This window comes from Fragaria vesca, linkage group LG1 (genome assembly GCF_000184155.1).
Source record: "Fragaria vesca subsp. vesca linkage group LG1, FraVesHawaii_1.0, whole genome shotgun sequence".
Taxonomy (NCBI): domain Eukaryota; kingdom Viridiplantae; phylum Streptophyta; class Magnoliopsida; order Rosales; family Rosaceae; genus Fragaria; species Fragaria vesca.
In genome coordinates, this window is record NC_020491.1 from 7125807 (window position 1) to 7147846 (window position 22040).

At 37.6% G+C, this 22040-nt stretch overlaps 2 protein-coding genes across 2 annotated transcripts; both read right to left on the reverse strand.

Moving 5' to 3' along the window:
• Positions 1-8039: 8039 nt before the first annotated feature.
• On the reverse strand, positions 8040-10052 carry LOC101295275 (pectinesterase PPME1-like). Its single transcript, XM_004288956.1, has 4 exons — positions 9534-10052; positions 8631-8837; positions 8306-8541; positions 8040-8199 (listed from the first exon to the last, which is right to left on the reverse strand). The coding sequence occupies exons 1-4, from the start codon at positions 10050-10052 to the stop codon at positions 8040-8042; spliced, it is 1122 nt and encodes a 373-aa protein (XP_004289004.1).
• Positions 10053-19229: 9177 nt separating this feature from the next.
• Positions 19230-20043, reverse strand: LOC101305878. The gene has a single exon (XM_004287620.1). The coding sequence runs from the start codon at positions 19959-19961 to the stop codon at positions 19587-19589; it is 375 nt and encodes a 124-aa protein (XP_004287668.1). The 5' UTR covers positions 19962-20043; the 3' UTR covers positions 19230-19586.
• Positions 20044-22040: the final 1997 nt, after the last annotated feature.

Consider the following 22040-nt stretch of genomic DNA (forward strand, 5'->3'; position numbering starts at 1 on the left):
TTTTTTTTTTAAAATGCCCAGTCTGCAGAGTTCGCGTGAGGTCCAGCAGGAGACGTCGAGGCATAGTGACCCAGCTATCAGCTACATTTCGCCAGTAGGTTACCTGTTTAATCTACTAGGAGTTTGTTAGCTTCCGTTGTATTTTATTTGATTTTTAGTAGCTCTGAATACTATTGGAAATCTTATGTTTGTATTCTGGCTACTTATGGATTGTAGCTGAAGATTTATTTTATTGGAATAAAAAGTGGTTCTTAAATTCTTAAGTTAGGGTTGTCCATTTTCGAGGGAGGTTTGCCGAGTTTCGGTAAATTTTCCTTGGAGGTGGTCCCCGCAGGATTTACCTCGGGTTTCAGGGTGAAATTCGGGGTGGGTCCTGACATCAAGAGTGTGTTTGATCACTCTTGTTTTCTTTTCTGAATTGTGTTTGATCAATTCGTGGCTTTTCCAGATTGTGTATGATCAATCCGAAGGACAAACCATTAAAAGCATTGTTTGTGACCTCTATCGAGTCTCATAACAGCTTGGTTTTGTATGCAAGAGCGATGTAACATTCTGCTTCTTTGAGTTTTGACGTACTCGATGCCTAAGGCAAATCTTCGTTTGGTATCTGTGGAACCTTTCATTGGAAAGGATTAAACCACATGTTTTGACCCCCAAACTAACAAGCCTAGATGCCGAGATTTCACATCTCATGCGCTCAAAGTCTTTGACGTGCCATATCGACAAAAGCCTTCAATGACAATCTGTGCAAAAAGTAATGACCACAAAATACTGTGGAATGCACTCATGGAGCGTTTCTTGAAACGTTCATATAACTCTACTTGTTGAGTTATTAGTCAAGTGGATTGCTCACCACCTTAATTGACTACATATTGTCGATAATTTTTTGTGGCATCATGATCCATAATCTTTAGCGGATTCGATCATTATCAAGTTCTCTAGGTCCTCCAAATTGGTTTGGAATTACCAACGAGACTTGATTTTGATCATATAAACGGGAATTGTATATACGCTAATGTGATAAACTTATTTGGGATTATCCCCTAATGTGGGGACAACAATATGGGTCATGACAACGGCAGAAAACGTCGTGCCGATGTCTAGAAAAGAGGGGGAGGTGTCGCCGACTCTAATAGCAACACTCTCGGTCTAGACACCATTTTGTCAAAACTAATCGCGTCAGCTCATGACAATGCAACCGTTGTGGATCTTCGGATCATTGGTTCAAGATTGTCCAGCTCCTTCAAATTGTGAATGCATACAAAAAGGTACGGAAAATCAATATGAGGACAAGAACGTCATCCTTATGATCGCGAATTTCAAAGATTCGGATCCTGCTCTAGCTACCCATGACTTTGACGTCATCGGCTAGACATTGATTTTCGTTCTAAGCTATATGTACTAAGGCGTTGTATCGACGTCCTTCGTCTATTTGAGACCTCGATGTACACACATTAGCAATAATGAATGTCTTGAGAATTTTTTCAAAGTTATGAAATTATTCTCCTCTTTTGGTTCGTATTGATTTACAAACAAGATGTACATTTTTACATCGTCCTTAGAAGCATGGCATATTTACAATCTACATGGTTAGATTGTGCCGTTTTGGTCTCTTCCAAGTGAAGATAACGCACGGCCTTGCATCCTCAAGAAGGATCGCTAACGTGTTTCCAGTTAAGTCTTCTACCCTTTAACGGATTTTCCATCATCAATTATTCAACTAGGCTCATCCAAGCTCAGTGTGATGTCTTAGAATTGTCTGAAATTAAGGAGATAGTGGTTTCAAGTGTGTCTCGCTCTATCAAACCTCCACGGACATGCCTGGTCATACTGACTTGGAGTTACCGAAAGCTTTTGATTTTGGATCCCTCTACGCTATTAAACCAATTACTATCTTGCAAAAGACATTGAAGACTTATCAAAACCGGAAAATTATCATCATGATCGAATCCTCTAGGTCCTCTGAGTTAGTTTATGTTCATATTAGGGAGCTTTTGCTAACTAGTCATGGAGCTTACGACCTTAGAACGACCGAAATGACTTGGTTTTGATCATACACACATAACTTTTGGCTAAGGCAAAAGCCTACATGCCACCTGCAAACTTCACAGCTTCGCACATGCCAATTCTGTGAAAAACAGCAATCTGTCCCTTCTGGACAGTCAACTTTGTTTGAGCTTTGTGAATAACTTCGAACGAACTAGACATTATATCATTGAAAAGCTCTACGAGTCTAGTTTTCAGAAATTTTCACGGTTCATCCATATCTATTTTAACGAAGAAGTTATGGCTGTTTTAGTACGCAAAGGTCATTCTGCGCGGAAATTTTTATGCACTCGGGATTGCAGCTTTTTGTAGCTTCTTTCAATCCTTCTAAATGGTTCAAGTGGAACTATTTACTCGCCTATCTACTCCTTGTAGATATGTCTTATAGAGACATTGAGTGCTTCGCAGACAGTGGAACTATCCACAATATTCCAAGGAACCGGCAACTATCTTTAGATTTTATGCCTTTGTAAATTTTCTGTGACTACAATGATTGAATCATACGGTCATTCAGGGACATGGTTTAGCTTGAATCTTGATGCCTTATGGCACCATGATCAATGTCACAGATACCCTCTATGCATTGAGAGGCAATCGAACCATGTTGAGCTTTAAAGACATTCATGCTAATAGTTTTCATTTGAAAACACATTGTGAGAATGAACAAGAGTTCTTTTCTGTATAGCTTCTCATGAATACGGACTGAAATGCATCTTAGAGAAATTTATAAGTCGGTCTAGTGGATTGTATGTCACTATGTTTCGAATATCGAATCACATGTTGTCGCCAAACATAATATTTGGGACACCGACTCATATAGGCTTTGATTTGACCAAATCGGTCATCCTGGAAGAGACATAATGATCCAAATTTTGAGAAACTCTCATAGACATTCATTCTTCCGCTCAAAATGAAGACATTCGGGATCTAGCATCACCATGAAGTCTAGTGGTGACCCGGGGGACATTGACGTCACCTGAACACGGCTCCAACTTCCCGGAGGCCGTTCGGTCAATTCCTCAAGCAATTGAGGTGGGCTTTCCCTCGATGTCTCATTGGCCCCCTGCAATGCTCATTGCTCGTTTTGAAAGCCTATTTTTTAGCTAAATTAGGAGTGAGACCGCCTACGCTAAATGACACAAAAGAGAATATTTCATTCTTACATCAAACTACGTAGATATAAACAACCAACTTGCGGTTTATGGTGTTGGTTGAAGTGTTAACACCCCGGTCACATGTTACACTATTATCTACTGCTTATGTTGCTTATACTTCTACGGGCTCACTACCCATTCTTTAAAGAAGTTTATTGGGATGTAAGTTGAACTGTCTTGTACCCCATATCCACACGCAATACGGTCTCACCGAGGCAACGACTAAGCAACTTTAGCTTGTCGCTCGAATATTATTGATGCGCACCAATCTTTCTATTACGTCTTGGGGCTATGCAATATTTGCATGCAGCTTTACTATTCATCTATGACCCACCATCATTGAATATTTTTGTATTACAGCTTGTGACTGTGTACGAGGATTGACACGAAATTACAATCCTTGAGCTCAAGCAGGATAGAAACGGATCTTCAATCCTTGAGCTCTGCTATTATTTCTAGGTGCCAAATCGCACTGCCACTGCTTATAATGATTTGTCATTTGAGATGAATAAGTATTTATGTTGGATATGAACCTCCACCTATAATCTGCATATGTAGAAACCTTGTCAGGCGATCTCATTCACCCATAAATTGCGGATTGTCACTTTGATGAGACAATATTCTCGCCATTAGGGGGAGATAAGAACACAAGTGTTCAAGTGAAACGACGTGAATTGTCGTGGTTTGTCCCCACTAAGTCTCATCTTGATCCAAAATGCTTAAAGTGTTAAAGTAACTAGATCACATGCTGCAAATATGTCTGCATTGATGTTCTACAAAAGGACATGGCGCGACCAAAAGAAGTTGGTCTTGGCGCCATCACCATAGATGGTGAAATGATGACGCCATATAATGGCAAAATTGGTGTCACAAGGCCGTGTGGCTCCCCAAAAGGAGGGAGGCCCTTAGGTTTGATATATTCTCGCACTAGGAAGAAAGCGAGCTTGGCACAACCTGATCCATTGATCAGTAATACTCAAATCCGTCTCATGAAGTCTGAATTGTGATTATCGTTGGGGGACGCCTCAATGTCAAATCCAATCCATATAGAGATCTCTACAAGTATTACACTAGTGTACATGAGGACGTGGGATAATGAGTCTACTATCGAACCACCCTTCGTTGATGGATACCAACTTAGTTGATTGGCCTAATGGAAAGACGTGATCCAACATAACAAAGAGATAGGTCCTTGGGCAGGTGATGCCGACACCGCAAGCTAACCCTATCAACTATGCCTTTGTTAGATAGCGTAGTGAGAACAAGAGCTTAGACTCACCTTATGACCCAAGGTTTCTCACTAACACGCACTGGGATCGACTACGATGAGATATGCTCTCGTAATGGATGTCATTGAACTCCACTACTTTGTCAGTTTGGTAGTTTCCGAATAATTGAACATGCAGCCTATGAATGTGGTCATAATAACATCTCTATAGGATCAGAGATATACATGAAGGTCTTAAACAGATTTCATTCATCCGAATCAAGTGACTCCAAACCACAGGAGCATGTGTTTGCTAAATGTATTGAAACGCACATGGACTCTACTTGATTTGGAAGGGATATGATGAATTATGCCTTTGCGTGTTCATTCCGGATTTACATAGACTCTTGATGGATCTAGAGATGCCAACATGTATCAACATCCGAAGAAAAAGATCTTGGGAAAACACGGTCTCGATAAGGCACTCAATGACTGTATTGATGATGATTTTTCATCAATCGGTTTAGGCGCTCTAACGAAAGTGAGGCTTACATATACTCCCATGATTAGTCAAGGTCTTTGCTCTAAAGAGAGATCTGTTATTTTGTCTAAAGCAAGATGACAAATATGTGTTAAGAGATGGAGTTCCCATCTAAGTACAATAAGACGCATCAATGTACTCAACACAATACGAAAGACTTGACATCTCATTCGCTATGAAAAGTTGTAAAGCTAAGTGTAGCTATGCGCCCACGCAATGCCAATGTAATGGCAGTAACTCCTTTTTCAATACTTAATGGTATGAAAGGTTAAGGCTTATTCTATCCCTACATAAGAAAGACACATCAATAGCGAAATCAGAATCTACCAAGTTTCGTAGGTCAACTTCCATGGGACCTACAAAAAATCACACTCACTGAAAAATGGTGAAATTGGTACCATTGGAAAGGTCTATGTGTCTACTTTCCAGTGACACCAACCATTTGATCATATCTATCATATTAAGTGAGTTATGGCCATTTTTGTAAAGTAGGACGAATCTGTCAGAGAATTTGATTTTGGCAAAACAATCAACTTCGATAGGACTTTATGAATAGCTCCTGACGAACCAGAACATGTGTAATATACGGTTGGAAAGCTAAATGAGTCTAGTTTCCAAATCCGTTTACGGTTCGTTCATATGTATTTCCTAGAGGAAGTTACGGCTGTTCTAGTAACTGAAGGTCATGCTGTGCGGAAATCTGATTTCCTGCACCAACTTATGTTTTGAGTTCACAAGCGGCTTTCTCCTCAAGATCTAAGTGTAAAAGATCATTTGAGGACAATACGGCATGATTTAGTTAATCATTGCCTAATGCCACATTTGAAGATATGTTAAAGAGCATTGACATGCTAAGTTGTTAAAACTTCCGTGATAAATAAAAATCAGGAAGAGCCCTATGATTGATGTAAAGATCAAGGGGAGGTGCGAACTTCAGGGGGAGTCTAGCACATACATACATGTCGCTATCAAATGTGAAGGGTGCGTTGTACTCTTTTTCTCCTACGATCAAGGTTCAGTTTTTCTCCCACAGGGTTTTTGTGACTTGACGAGGTTTTTGACGAGGTAACAGATCAGCACCATCGGCATATCAGCGCACGGCACAAGGGGGAGTGTTCTAGTATATTCTGTATTTTTCTAGATATTATTTGTGTGTGCCTTGGCCTTATGCCAATAGGATATGTAGTTAGACTAGATCTATGTATTCATATCCTTACCATATATGTGTAATTCCTTATATAAAGGGCTCCTATCAATGAATAAGATGATGATTCTCTTGCTATCTTTTTGTCTCTACACTTTATCCTTCATCAGTATTTGATTTTAATTTTATATTTTTATATATTTGGTATAAAAAAATTAAATTAATTTATTAAATAATTGTTAACGAGAATTGGGGCGAGTATGAGAACGTAATCCCCAAAGAGGACGGAGACAAGGAATCCTCATTATCTAATTACAGGGATTGAGGCGGGTAAGAGGCGGGATGAATAATGAAATAGGGTATGTGTATGGCTTTTTGATCCACTTACCTTACCATACCAGCATACCCATTGCCATCCCTAGTAAATGGTAGGCCTAGTTAGTGACTTGCTTCTCAAGGCAAACGACCTATTAAAACTCTTGTCTGCAAACCCTAACTTGTTCACAATTTCATATGATCAATATTATGGAAAACCCATAATGGATAGGTCTGGTAAATTCTTTATCTCTTTTTTGGGTAATTTCATGTGTGATTTATATATATACACCAACACTAGTCTTTCACCCGTGTAAATTTACACGACTCAAATTTAATTCGGTGAAGCTTTTGAGGACCTAGCTTTATAGTAGTAGCGATAAGATGCGAAATCCTAGTGGCGGAGCAAACTGAGAATGGGGGACTCAGAAGAAAGCACGAAATTGACAGGCTGCTTAGTGATGAGTTTCAAAAATCGACAGATAAAATTTTGAAATGTCTCCCTCATGGTGATGAACGGATCACATATTTATTTGTTGCTACAATGACCAAAAAGTTAAGTTCAACTATCTATATATGTGGTTTTATTACTTGGTCAAAAGGATAGGGTTTTTAGCTATGTATGGATAATGACTTCTCACTTCTCAGTAACCAGCAACCCTTTGGGTGAATAATGAGTCGTGTAGCTGTCCCAATTAGTTGATTAAGCTCTAGTTCAGGTGTCTTATCTATCCTCACTCCCCTCTTAGTTTTGGACCCAATCAATATGACTTAAAAAGTTTGATAGCATCAGAGAAATATTGCTGATCGATAGGATGATTTTTCCAGGTAAGAAGCTAGATAGATGACTTGTTCTCATACTATTGTCTTACGTTTTTAAGAATTCTGTCCAATGTTGGAGTGAATCTTAAATCACAAGTTTATATATCAGCTTAGTAGTATTGACAACAATTAATAATAAGCAAGGCTGAATACCTACTGTTTAGGAGAGGTTTAGATAGATGACAGCACTTTCTTGTGGTGGTTTTGGCCTTAATTGAGTTGGTAGCTTTTAATCAACTCATTTCTTGAGCTGAGAATAAAAGTTTTAACTCTCTCTCATAAACACCATGAAAATGGTTGTGATATAGATTGTATTTGAGCCTTTCTTTTCTTTTTCTTTGTTTTGATTGAAGGAGAAATTTAGGTTGATCATATTTAGGTTTGTATATTATTATTGTTTTATTTCCTTTTATAGTATAAAAATTGCATTATTTCCATATCATCACAATTTTAGTAGGGACGATCAATGACATGGTAAATTCCACATCATTTGGTATTAGTAATTGGTATAACTTTTTGGTGTCTAAAACATTTTCCATTTATCAAACATTACCACAAGAAATGAAAGTAATGTCATTTGTAGAAACTTAATAAAGAGGGTCGTTTTTAAATTAACGAATTTAAATTTAACTAAGCAACCAAAGATTATGTATGATTGACCCTTCTGGCCCCCTCTCCCTACGCGGAGTAAATTCCAACCAAAGAACAAATCTAGCTCGCAGCTTCAGTTTTCCTTATTCTACATCAGTAAGTACATGGCTAGCATTGCCCTATCGTCTTTAGGCACTTGTGTAACGAGTTATTATTTCACTAGAGGTTGGGAGGGGGAAGAACCCATTTCGTTCCTTGGATGAAGGTCAAGCTTATGAAGGGTCTTGCTTCTACGTCGCTCAGCATCTTTGCATACTTGACTCGTTCGTTGGAGCTTGAACCCGGTCCAGAACACTTGTACTCTCCATAATACACAGTGCTGCGCGCATAAACAATATAAACATTATGAAGATCGATCATTTCATTTTACATACTTCTGTTGGTCATATTATGAAAACCATGTACAGATACAGAAATGAACGTACCTGGCACGCGTATTGTCGTTGTAGTCGGACCACCCTTTTCTGTCGACAAGGTTCCCCATGTATGTGTAGGCAAACACAACTCTTGCTCTTCCCCTCCAAGCACGACCTAGCAATGTGTCACCTGTCCCTTTTATGGTGCAATACACGAACGAAAATCCAGTATCGTCCTGCGCTTCTGATCTACCGTGTGCTGTGATCACCCCAACTCCATTCGCGACTGAGTTTAGGGTACTTTTCTACAATACCAGTTAAATATTATCAAGTTAACATTTGAACTTCATCATGTTCAGTATGATATACTCACTATAGCTATGTGTGTACGTACCAAGTAGAGGGATTTTCCATTGCCAAAGATGAAATCAACAGTGCCTTGGATGAAGCAATCCTTGAAGAAATGTCTTCCCTTATCGTCACATAAGGTGTCCTGAAATCCCATGAACTTGCAGTTGTAGAATGCAGCCTTGTCCCCTGATATTCTCATTGCCACCGCCTGTGCATCCTTCCTTATACCGTCTGGCATAGGAGCTGAGTTCTACACAACCAAGCATCGCAACAAAAGAAGGTCAATAATGTTTCTCAACTTTTGTTGATGGAGACGATTCTGATATATAGTGCAATAGTAACCAAAGAAAACCAAGGTAGATGGAGACGATTAAGACATGATAGAGACTGACGGGATTGATTTGATCTGATGGGAGAGAGAACTGAGGCAATAGAGATACATACGATACGACGAAGTAAAGACTCAATGGTGTAAAATTATCTACATAAAGTAGGTGCATTGGTGAATGCATTAACTTGTGCTTAATAGTAAAGAGAAATGAATCAAATAATTAACACAAACAACTTCCCAAAGATATTCCAATCCCATCATATAGGTTAGGGTCCATCATTTCTAGGACTCCCATATCCCTGACCCTCTAAACCACGCACAATGGCATGCATGCCATTTTGCTGTCATATATTTCTCTCTAGGGTTTGATCTTGAAGATAGCTAGCAAAATATTAGACGAGCAAAGAGAATGTGAAACGAGATAACGCACATGCAGAATATATGCAAAGAATGGAACACAAAACGAAATCAAATTTAAGGCAAAGGACAAAACCGCAATCATATAATGCACATAACGCTTCACTACTGAACACGAAACGACATCAAATTTAATGACAAATTATGGACAAAACGGCAATCATATAATGCACATAACACCTCACTACTACAACTCACCACAAACGCAATATTCACGGCAACGAAATAGTCGGACTCCACCGCCACTGTGGCACTGTTCCACGTCCCATACACCGCCGCAGTGCCGTCGTACGTGATCGACGGCATATCATTCTTATCCCCATAAAACGTCACGAAGGGTTTCGTCATCTCCACCAGAATCTTCTCTCTATACTCTCCCCCACCAATCCACACCACCACGCGCCGCTTGTTCCCCGTAGGAATGCTCTTCACGGCGTCCGTCACCGTCTTAAAGTCTCCAGTGCCGTCCTTCTTCACCCTTATGACTCTCCCTGCGTCCTCAGCCGCCGCAAGCTCCGTGTCAAAGTGCGTGCCGGGGACGTCACTCCTCGTATTGAGCACGGCCTTCCGCTTGTCGTACTCCCTCATGTTTCGGACGATCCAGTCATCAAGATCGGCCTCGTTCTCCGGGATGAGGTTAGGTTTGCCGGACACGAGCAAAGCCAAAGTCAGAAATGCCGACACGACCAAAACAGCCGAGGTCGGTTTCGAAGCCATTGGTGTGTTAATTCTCGACGGTGTAGAAGAAGTTTGAATAACAGTGTCTGATATATATGCCAAGAGGAAACGAGAAAAACAACCAAATCGTTGAGGGGGTTGTTAAGGTTGTGGAGGCTTTCTGGAGAATACATAACTGTTGGGAAATCGAAGAGGTTTAATATATGAGGGGGGAGAGAGACAAAGAGACGACCATGGTGTGGACTGAAAGCGGAGGAGAGGGGGAGGTTAGTGGAGCAGTTTTGACGCCCTAAAATCTGGTAAACTAGTAACGAGTAAACTACCATGAAGCGAAACAGCGTTTGTTTCGTTGGACTTGATTTGGAAATAACTGTCGGCGTGGGCCTATTTTATCTGTTTCGGTACTGAATTTGACAAAGGAGCTACAATTATGGCCCAATTGTAATGAGAAATCCATTTAGTTATGGAATCATTCCCAATTTTTTTTTTTTCTCCAAAGTTTCTATTAATGTGTTGATACTGATCTCCGTCAAATTTTCAATATCGCTTTTTTCTAGCCCAAGTAATAAAGGTTTGAAAATGATTTAGGACTAGGATAGATTATGAGTTTGAGAATCATAATTTGGATGAAATGGCCAATCAAGCGGACCAAGAAAAAAGCATTAATCATCAATCATCTCAATCATCTCCATCCGTTGCGAGAGTTGGGTTAATCTAGCTGCTAAATTAACTTTCATGAGTAGTTTCCTCGTGCGAGTTGATCATGTACATTGAATTAGAACCTAATTGGATTCCAATTAATTTTTACTTACCCTTATCCCAAGACTCATATACTTCTATCCAATAATATGTTGAAATCAGTAATCATGATTTAGGAAACCCTAATTTACCTCATTGCCAGCTCTGAATGTTTTTGTTATTATTATTATTATTATTTTGTTACCCTATTGAATTAATCAAGAAAAAGAGAAAAACCAGAAAAAGGAAACAATGACACAAAACTAGGAAAACCGAACTTAAGGAAGACTCATAAAGTCGCTATTACCATATAACAAAATGAATTGGGAGAATGTTTATGTTATTGTACAAATAGTCAGTTATCTATAGACTGAGTGTAAGATCACCGTTTAGACTTTAGAAAGAAAGGGTTATCATGATTAACCCTCTCGGTCGTTCTAGTAATGGGCCAGGCGGATGGGCCTCTGGCCATGGTTTCGGATAAAACTAACATTACGTAATTGGGCCGAGAATCGTTCGTCACGATCTCCACCCACTTCCAAAGAATGATCCAAGACTATTCCATTTCGTATGGACCCGCACGTGTATATATGCCTATGATTGATTCTGCAGGCAACATTCTCCAACTCCGATCCTCATCATTCGCCCGCCGACCAGACCACAAATCCATTATGGTGATGTTTGATCGACGACGGAGCCAATAGAGAGGGGAGACGTACGGCTAGGGTTTGTCCAGCTCCAGCAGCACGTACTGCATGCTACTACTGTATGTATGTCTGTCTAATTTGATCTGTCTTATCCAGTCTATTCTATTGCAGGGCATGGAATGACTTGCTCCATATCTCTGCATGCTTATCCTCAACTCCTCAAGTGCAGATATCATATCAAATCATCTACTGGTTTTCACGTCATATTAAATTTTAGGGTAACTTCTTTGCTTCTTCATCGGCCCTAGAGAAACGGCTGCCAAATATGGGGCGAAGCTACATACCCTACAAGCTAGTCTACACTGCCTAGGCTCGAGCTAGAAGATACGTCTATATGGTGGTGCCTCATTCATACCCAATAATGAACAATCCCATATAGTAGCTATTCCGACATCTGATGTAAGAGAGGCTATGCCGGCCATGGTGTCTTTTCATGGAGTCGGTTTTTGCTGGCTAGCTATATATGTAAACACCAAACAGTTAAGTAGTGAAGCAGACCTCATCTCCATCATAAGATATCATTAAGAGTGACTAAATATATATTGCTAAGTGATCGAGTGAGAGCATATGCAACAAAACCTAAAGCAAAATGTTAGTTATATACGACAGAAATGACATTTTCCAACACTTTCCATATATAAATGATATTTTCCGAAACTTACATGTATACAATAGCGGTGCAAACTATTACCATTTATGTTTAATTTGATTATCAAAATGTTGCATGTTAATACTGTTTTCGTATGGACGTGATCTTTCTCTAATTTTTCGTAGATTAATTCCATCGTAACAATTGATGCAAAGTAAACTTTAGATGCAAGTATGCAACGTTAAGACAAGAAATTTTTTTGATGACAGTTAAGACAAGAAATTAGTCGAACATTAATATATCATCCTCGGGCAACTTAATTGCATGCACCTAGTTAGGCACCTAGGTTCTTCCCTGGTTGTGTATTTGCTACCATGAATTGGCCGGTGACTATCAATACAGTAACCATATATTTAAGGATGTAGAAATCCATACATACAAAATTGAAATCTACACACCATTTTTTTTTTTTTAACACATTCACAAAAAATAAAGTTTAAATCATTAAAAGACAAAATCTAAGTTACCAAAAAAGGAAAAAGATATGTACGTGAATTTCATTTTAAGGTGTGTGGATTTCACAACCCTATATTTATCATCGATCACACTAAGAGTTCGACTCCCTCTGTCGGTAGCCAAAATACAAAAGAAATTCAAATGAATAACACATGCATGGTCTAGTTTTTATATGATGTGAATAGGTTTATAAGGTAAGGGGAAGCCACATGCAAGTATTTTTGGACTCGCCGAATCCATGCCAATCCATTTCTAGTAATATACAGTAGATTACACAATCCCATTCATATTTTCCACCTCAAAAAAAAGAAAAAAAAGAAAAGGAAAGGTCCGGAGGTCCTCCTCTCTTCGATGCTGCTATCTCAACTCGTATGGAGCTCCATCTGCTTCTAGCATATAGAGCACTCCCCTCCTATGGGGGTCGATAAGTTCAGAAACGAACACTGTTTTGGATGGTGGCTACTAACGTGCAATTCAATTTGAGATTGATTTCTGCAGCATCACATGCCATGTCTCTAATTTGGTCTTGTGCTTTTGTTTGTTTAGTAAGTAGCTACCAAAAAACTATTATGTTTTTCTCGTGTGGAAGAAACCCACCATCGTCAACTCCAAATCAGAAACTTTCTGCACGCATCTACTACAGATACTGTCGTTGCATGCATGTTTGCTCTATCTAAGAGGACAAAAATCGAACGCAATCCAATATAAATTAATTGACCGATTAAAATGTTGAAACCTGAGATTGAATGTGTTTTTAAAACAAACCATAATAATACGAACCCAGATACATCTTTAGTAGGAACTAAATTAAAGTACTAATCAACTGATGAATAATAGTAGCAAGATACAAAATTACTTTTATGAAGGGGTCCGGATCAAGGGACATCATATTTTACACAAAATTTGACACACCTTGTGAACCTTTAGATTCTAAAATGTTCAATGGCTCAGATTTATTGTTTAAATGATGTCAACACTACATTAAGTGATGTGGAAATTACATGGCATTACATATTCTCAATATAAGATAAAATTCTATTAGAAAAAAAAACCACAAATTAAAATTTGGAGAATCAAAATCAGAAAAAAAAAAATCTAAACTCAAAAAACAGTATAAGAAAGAACGACGACTATTCTTATCAATATTGTATTATAAACGATCAAAAGAGAAAAAAAAATAATAGATGATCCTTGTGGCATCAATTAAGACAAGCCATTCACTGTACCAAAAAATGAGATATGTGGAATTAGTTTTAAAGGCTTGTTAGAGAGACTTATGGAAGAACTTTGATCAAATTAAAGGCTCGATGATGGAGGGAGTTGAATTCTTCTTTTCTTCTGGGTTTTAAAACCTAAATTCATATGAAAGGTTAAACCTTGAACCATAAAGAACGATTATTTTGTTGTTATCTAATTACATTGAGTTATATTGAAGATCGACATAATCCAATTAGATTGGTACAATATATTCATAGTAATCTCCTTCAACATATTGATAAAAAGAACTGCAGTCGTTCTTATAATGTTCTTCTTCTTCCTTTTCTTTTTTTATTTCTCTTTTTAGTTTTTGTTGATTTTGATTCTCCAAATTTTAATTTGTGGTGTTTTTTTTTCTAATAGAATTTTATCTTATATTGAGAATATGTAATGCCATGTAATTTCCACATCACTTAATGTAATGTTGACATCATTTAAACAATAAATCTAAGCCATTGAACATTTTACAATCTAAGGGTTCACAAGGTGTGTCAAATTTTGTGTAAAATATGATGGCCTTTGAACCGGACCCTTTATGAAGATGGTACATTAACTAATTAATCTCGATATATATTCTAACTGATGATGTTCATGTATCATGTATGGACACAAATTCCATTTCTTTTAGCATGCATTTTTATCACTAAATATGCATGATATTGAACTATAAATCTACATGTGAAGAAGAAAACTTTATGTCTAAAAAATTAATTGTATGCATCAGGTATGAGATGCTGGAGAAAACCAACTAATCGTTGATTAAATATATCCGCGATTGAAAACACATGCAGAGGTTTTAACTATAGATTTATTTATACTGGTCATGATATAAGAGTAACATCCTTATATGATACAACATACGTCAATTCTAAGATCTCTAAACTAGACTTACGTTTATAAAAGGTGTTATGTAAAAGTTACTAGACATGAGAATTGTGTAAAGTACACTTTGGATGATGAATCTCATAAATTAGTACAATATAAACATGATGAGCACCCCAAATTTTAACCCTCGAGGCTTATGAGTATTTCTCTGCAGGGTTATAAGTTGATCTACTATGGCTTGAAAAGATACATGTAGAAATTCTAGAGTTTTACAAAGAGAAGTGAAATCCACACACCCAAAATTGTAATCCACACACCAATTTTCTTTTTTAGTAACCTAAATTTTGTCCTTGATGATTTAAATTTTGTCTCCATATGAGAATGAATTACTAAAAATGGAAAGTTGGTGTGTGGATTACAATTTGGGGTGTGTGAATTTCACATTCCTTTACAAATGCATGATACAAACTGTACGTATATATGATTATTTTATCTGAAATCATGTAATTAAGTTTAATTGCATCATATTCGTGTACCAATACCATAACCAGTGTGTTCCTTTATAATAGAATGATAATGTTTGAGCTAGCACGTTACAAATTCCACCTGCTCATATATCCAACTCCCACATGCAACGTTAGCATCACAAATCACAATGATTAGCGAGCATTAGTAACAATATATTTGATTCAGCTCAATTAAGAATCAAACCTTAGCAACTAAAATAAATTTACGTACAGCCATTTTATTAATCATCGCTCACGATAACGAACTAGCCTTATTCATATTTGGAAACACACACAGATCGATGAACATGCCTCTCTCTATCACAATGAATTCCAATGAAGATTATGTCGTGGCTGTGCATCATACTGCCAACCACTGCAGCAAATTGACTCGGCTCTGTACACATATTTTGACGTTTCCTTCGTGTTCTGTGGCCTCCAATGGAATCAATAACACCACGAAAAGCTTTTTATGGCGAAACCCTACCCGCACGTACCCCCACTACAACCCGATATATATATTTGCCATCCTCTCAGTCTCTTATTCAACTCACTTCATCATTAATTTGGCTTTCACATTGATCTGTTCCTTTTCTTTTTCTGGGTTAGAGCCAAACACATACGTACAAGCTAGACAGATCAAAGATGGGATTGTAATCATTGTATGATTATCTACGCTTCCGTTCGCCGAGGGCTGAAGACTTCCTCAGATCTAACCATTCACGTGTATCTACACACAGTCGACTGAGTCGAGAAGTGAAAACTCTTCGAATAAACATATACCGGACTTTTACTTTGAAATTTCTTAATTGATACATGAAGGAGGCTCGTGCATGAATTCGGAAAAGGGTTTTCGGAGACAAAAATTCCAAGCATCACATGGCGTCGTGGAGGGAGGGGGGGTCCGTTCAGGAGGCCAAATCCGATTTTGACGAGCCTCCACCCACGTGGGCTGGTTTTTTTAGCTCCGGCTACCTGACGTGGACAGAATGACTAAAATACCCTCATGCTCTCTGTGATCGATGCTGCATGTCCATCCACCAAAAGACAACAAAATCAGTGGCAGGGATGATTGGGGATTATGGGGGCATCCTGTTACATGAAAAAAGCCGCGAAAAGCGGCCGTCTTCTTCTGCGACAGTAGCTTTGTCTTCTTCGTTCTTGACGTTTCGGTGGCTCCGGTGGCATCTATGTCTTTCAGTCTCCCCCGACTAGGGACGGAGTCAGGATTCTAAAACCACCTGAGCTAAATTTAATTTGATAAAATGTATGAAAATTATAAATTTATAATGCTTGTATTTGCATTAAGAAAATATTTTTGGCTTCTTAACACCTGATATTAAGAAGAAGATCAATCTATAAGAGTATAAGTGATATCGAATTTCAGAAAATAATCAGATTCACATCCTCAAAATGTCAATATCGACACAACATGTTTTGAGAATCAAATAAAATTGAAGGAAAAACTATTTGTTGAAAAACTAAAAAAATAACATAAAACAAAAAATGTTATATATAGTTGAAGAAAAAAATGGAGACTAGAACTTAATATGGACCATTCCCAAAACAAAAACAAAAAAGGAAGAAAAAAAGAAGAAGAAGAAAACTTAATATAAACCAATGCCTCTTTTTAGAAAAAATAAAAGGTGGAGCCGTGGAGGTGGCATATTCCAATCCTCATTTAGTATAATATAGTAGGTTTTGGCTTCTTCTAAATTTTTTTTACATGCATGGGCTATTGGTTTATATACCTGTTTATTCATATAATATGATCTAGTCTATTTGAAAATTGGAGAAAAACTGTCTGGGCTACAGCCTAGAGACAGTTCCACTATATCCTCCGTCCCTGCCCCCGACCCCGTCTTATTGCTCGGAGTCAGATCACTCTGAGTACATAACTATATATGCTACCGGAACCCTAGTTACTATAAGAGGGAAAGCGTCAAAAATGTGGTTTGCTATATTTGAGTGAAGTGTACACTAGGTGGTGGTCGAGGTATATGTAATAACAACAAAATTACTTACACAGTAAAATTACGTACGTCTTTATTTGTAAATGAATAAAAACAATGTATGGTTTGTTAACTATAGGTTAGGTTTATATCAATAATGTCGCAAAGGTTGTTACGTCATTTACATCTACAAAACCTATATGTAGTTGTTGCATGTAATCTCATTCTCCAATTATCCAAAACAGTCACAATGTAGTCCTCAAGCTTTCCAGCCTTTTCTTTTTACTTTTTTGCATTTCTCTTCAATAATCCATAAATCTTAACAACGTCAACCTTGGTACATATACTGATAGTACATAAAAACATTTCAAATCGAATGTTAATCTTTTCCATGAATTATCTTCCCTACATGCCAACATGATCATAATATATAAGAGACATATGATTGCTCTGATTGTCAAAATACATATTAAAATTAAAAACATATTTACTTTAAAAGATTAAGGAGATCGATCTTCTCTAGATTGGGAATATATATATAGTGACATATAAACATGCTCGATCGATCACCTTTAGTTTGGATAAAGTGTGTGGAAGCAAGCTAAGGATGTCTAGATATATATGTACCTTTGAGAGCTTTAGGGTTGGCAATCACAGGTTGGCGATCGATATAGACGCGTTACTGGTACTACCTAATGATAACAAACTCGATCAAACTGTGTCTTCCACTTAATTTTTAGCATAAAGTCTTCTATCAGTTCTCAATTATACCTCTCTTTTTTATTCTTTTTTCTTTTTCTGCATATATAAACCGCCAATACAGCAAACAAGAAGCTTTGCTAATTAAGCGTGTGCTTGTATATGGACATATCGATGGGTCGCAAATTCTCCAAAGGCATCTCTAACAACCTCATCATTAGCTTCCTCTAAGAACAATATTTCTGACTTTATACGCTGATGGAATATTGTGAATCAAATGTAGCACTACTTAATTCATGCGAAAAATGTTTAATATTACTTGATATCAAAGCAAACTTTAGAATGCATGGAACTAAGGATTAAGAAATCGTATTGCCTACTGTAAAGTTGCTGACTTCGTCTTGGGGTTTCATAATACGACATTTTTCTTCATGCTACCAACTTAATTTTACATTCATTTTTATATGTCACTTTACAATTAGGTAGACCTCGCTTAATTTCTTGTAGTTAGTTACATTACAATAAGTAGTTAAACCTTTAAATATGTTTATGTAGGTTGATGAACTGACTTCTTAATCCAAAAGAAAACAAAACCCTAAATTTCTGATCTTTATAAACCCTAAACTTTGATATATAATAAGCACTGTTAGCATATAAAAGAGAGTTTCTTGTGTGATATGTGTCAAGCTCTCCCGATTCAAGCAGACAGTGTGAGACTCACCGTGAGGTCCATAATCAAGGAATCTGAGAATACTTAATTGTTGAATAGAAAATTAGCTTGCTGGTAGGCTTTGATTTAGTATTCTAATTGTAGATTTCTGGGTTAAGATAGTGATGGATTTTCAGTTCGAGTAGAGACAACTCCGACGTGCTACCTAGTTTTCAATCAGCCAGTCTGCATTACCACTCAATTAGTTTATTAATCAATTAAGTCTACAAGCTTTTGTTGTCTTCTTCAGGGATTTGCAAATCTTTTCATATATGTAAGGGTTGGTAATGTCAAAAACAGTTTTTTTTTTTACTTGGCTTATTCACCAGCTCCATGGTGAAACATGCATATCTGCAGCTGCATTGTGTTGTTTCTCATAAGAAAAACTTAGAGAGAATTCACAGAGGTAGTAGCAAATTGGAGATGATAGCTAATTAGCTAGCTAGGTATCACTTGCATTGTTTGTTCTACTTGTCTAAAGTCTAAATGGCTTCGAGCTATTGTTATCTGTGTGGCCGGGGACTATTTGGGACCAGAACATTATTGGTACGAAGTACTGCAAAATGTTGACATTACTCTTGACGTATATATGTAATACCTTGTACTCATATGCAACACATTATGGTTAACCATGGTGGTACAGTACTCATAAAATGATAAAATTGAATTTAACTCGGTATCACATTCCAGTAGGTACTGTAGAATTTTACATGTAAATATGTAAAATGTTATCTACCCGTAGATATCAGACAAAATAGAGGAATTGTATGAAAAATAGAGATCATTACATATCTTTAGATTGACAAAGAAGAATTGTACAGATAGAGCTGAGCAATGTCGACCAGCTTGATGGGAGCCTAAGATGGATGTGAAATATTATTGGGTTAAATCGTCCTCAACCGTGCAATCAAATCACACTCTCAATCTTTTACCTACAGTAACTTTTAAATCTCTTAAAAAAGAATGTACAATCCTCCTCTTTCTTATTCTTCTTTCTCAGTCGTCACTTTCACCTTAATTTCACCTAGTAGTAGTAGCAGTTACCATGCATATACATTCCTTAATCTTTTCTCGATCAGCAAGCGTAGAACTCGACGAGCTCGTTCATCGATTCCGGCTGAGGATCGGCGTTCTCGAGCATCCAGAGCAGGTGCTCGAACAACACCACCTCGCATGCGACATTGATTGAGTCGTCGTCGTCGGATCTCTCTGCCAGCTCCTTGAAAAGGGGGTGGTGGACGACGTCGGGGCCGACGAGGTAGCGTCTTCTAGACTTGCCGACGTAGACGGCCTGAAGGTCTCCAGAGGAGACGACGTCGTTGGAGGATGAGTAGCTGACGTCGTCGTCGGCGGAGGCTATGGAGCAGATGCTGTGGCGGTTGCTTTTGCTGAATGAGTTCCACTTCTTGAGGACTGACTTGAGCTTCAGTAGCTTTCCACCTTTCGCCATTTTGATGAAGATGATGAGTATAAAGAAGCTTAGTTTTCTAAGAGACAGAGAGTTTGAGGAGGGTGTTGTGAGTCTCTTGTTGTGGGATTTGGAAACGGGAAGGAAGGTTCGTATATAAAGGAGGGACTTGGCGAAGGGACAGGGGCGAAATGGTAAATTAGGAATATTGAGGGGTTGAGTTCATGTGTGCGGCGATTTATCATTATTTTGTTTGTATGCTCAAAGCCTCAAACACCGTCATATCTTATTGCATGAGAGTTTACTACTAATTGATCTTTCTCAATCCATAATATTGATATGCTGCTAGACTTGCCGGAATTTGTAGAATTTTGAGGTGTTAAAAAAAATGAAAAAATCAATCTAAAACAATTTGAAAATACTCGTGGAAGACTATGCATGAAACAAACAAATTTAGTTAGAAACACAACGTACAACCACCACATGTGGTCGAGTTGATAAGAATCTAAGTGTGGAACCCCAATACCCAGGTTCGAATCTCAGCCGATGTTAATTAGAGTTAAATCCCAATTTATTCTTAATGGTTAAAGGGGAGGAAGTTGATACTCTTAAAAAAATAATAATAATAATAAATAAGTAAAAAAGTTAGAAACACAACGGCGGCAGGGATTTGAGGGAAAACTAGGTGCACTACTTCGGTTGGTTTTGGACTTTTGAGTTTTAAAATAAATAATCTCCTGTTCCTTTTCCCATTACACCCTTTTAGAGTTTAGTGCATATTCTTCTGGCCCTCCTAGTTCTTGTAGTTTTCTGCACCTCTTTGAGATTGTAATCTTGTATAATCTTTTATGGATCATTTTGTTCCCCTTGTTCTTGTGAAGAGTTAACATAATTAACAGTGTTCGAATGATTAACTTTGAGGACATTAAGTTTGATTAATTTGTTGCCTTGTGCTTCCATGCCAGAATGTTTTTTCTTTTTCATTTTTTCTTTTATGTTATCAAGGCTAGTGTTTCTTGCAATCTTCATGGCCTTTGTATACAATGAGTTGCTCACCATCGTTTCTATTATATTTCTCTATCACTAGAAAGTTATTGTTATATATATATATATACACACACACTGTTCTTCGTCCTCTGTTCTTCTCGAACGAGCTTGACTGGTTTCAGTACACTATTTATCTTTTATTAATTCAGTGTGATAAAGAAGAAGAAAAAAGCCAGTGAAAGTGAGAGACATGTGCTACGTCGTTTTCATATATAGTTTTGAGTACATTATCCATATAGCCATTGTTGGCGCTTCTGCTTCTACTGGTAGACGGTTTGAGAAGGTAAAATAATTGAGAAGAGTAAGACATTGAAGAAGAGGGCGAGGTCTTCGTCTTCCAGAATAGAATCTGGGCCATTATAAGCCAACCGCTGGTAATAATTAAGTGGAAACAACCCTAAATTCTTAATATTATCAAAGAAGACAAAGAGACTGAATCATTATATACTATATAACACTGTAACTTAACTATTGAGTTAAGAAAGAGTTAATACTTCAATTCATCGACATTATATCAGTGCTCGACTAATTCACGGCCTTTTGAAAGAAGATTCTATTTGTTCATTAGAACAAAGCAGATTGTTACCCAATTATTAAGGTAAGGTTGTTCCGATCATATATATAATATCTTGGCAAACCAATATAAATAGTGTGGTATCTTGTTTGGAATTTTACAGAAAATCTTGGAAAAGATACACGTACAGTAGCTGCTGCTGCTGCTGCTGATGATGATGATGCAAATGCATGTGAACAACACATGGACTTGGCATGTCCCAGAAAACTTGAGCCATGTCCTCAATTATAATGATTTGTTTCTTTTCTACCAGCTAGATTTAGAAAATTTTGATCAATGTTTAGTAATAGTGTTTATCATGCATACCCATACTTCTCCACGTGGAGTCATGTACATATTCACGAAACTATGCATGTATATATTACTAGGGATGATAATATGGATGAAATGGCAACACCTATCAGAAGTGTTTAAAGCAAAAATTCTCGTATGCATCAAGGTGCAAGTTAGTGACCCGACATCTTAAACGACTCGTGATCGAAACTAATAAGTTCACAGTA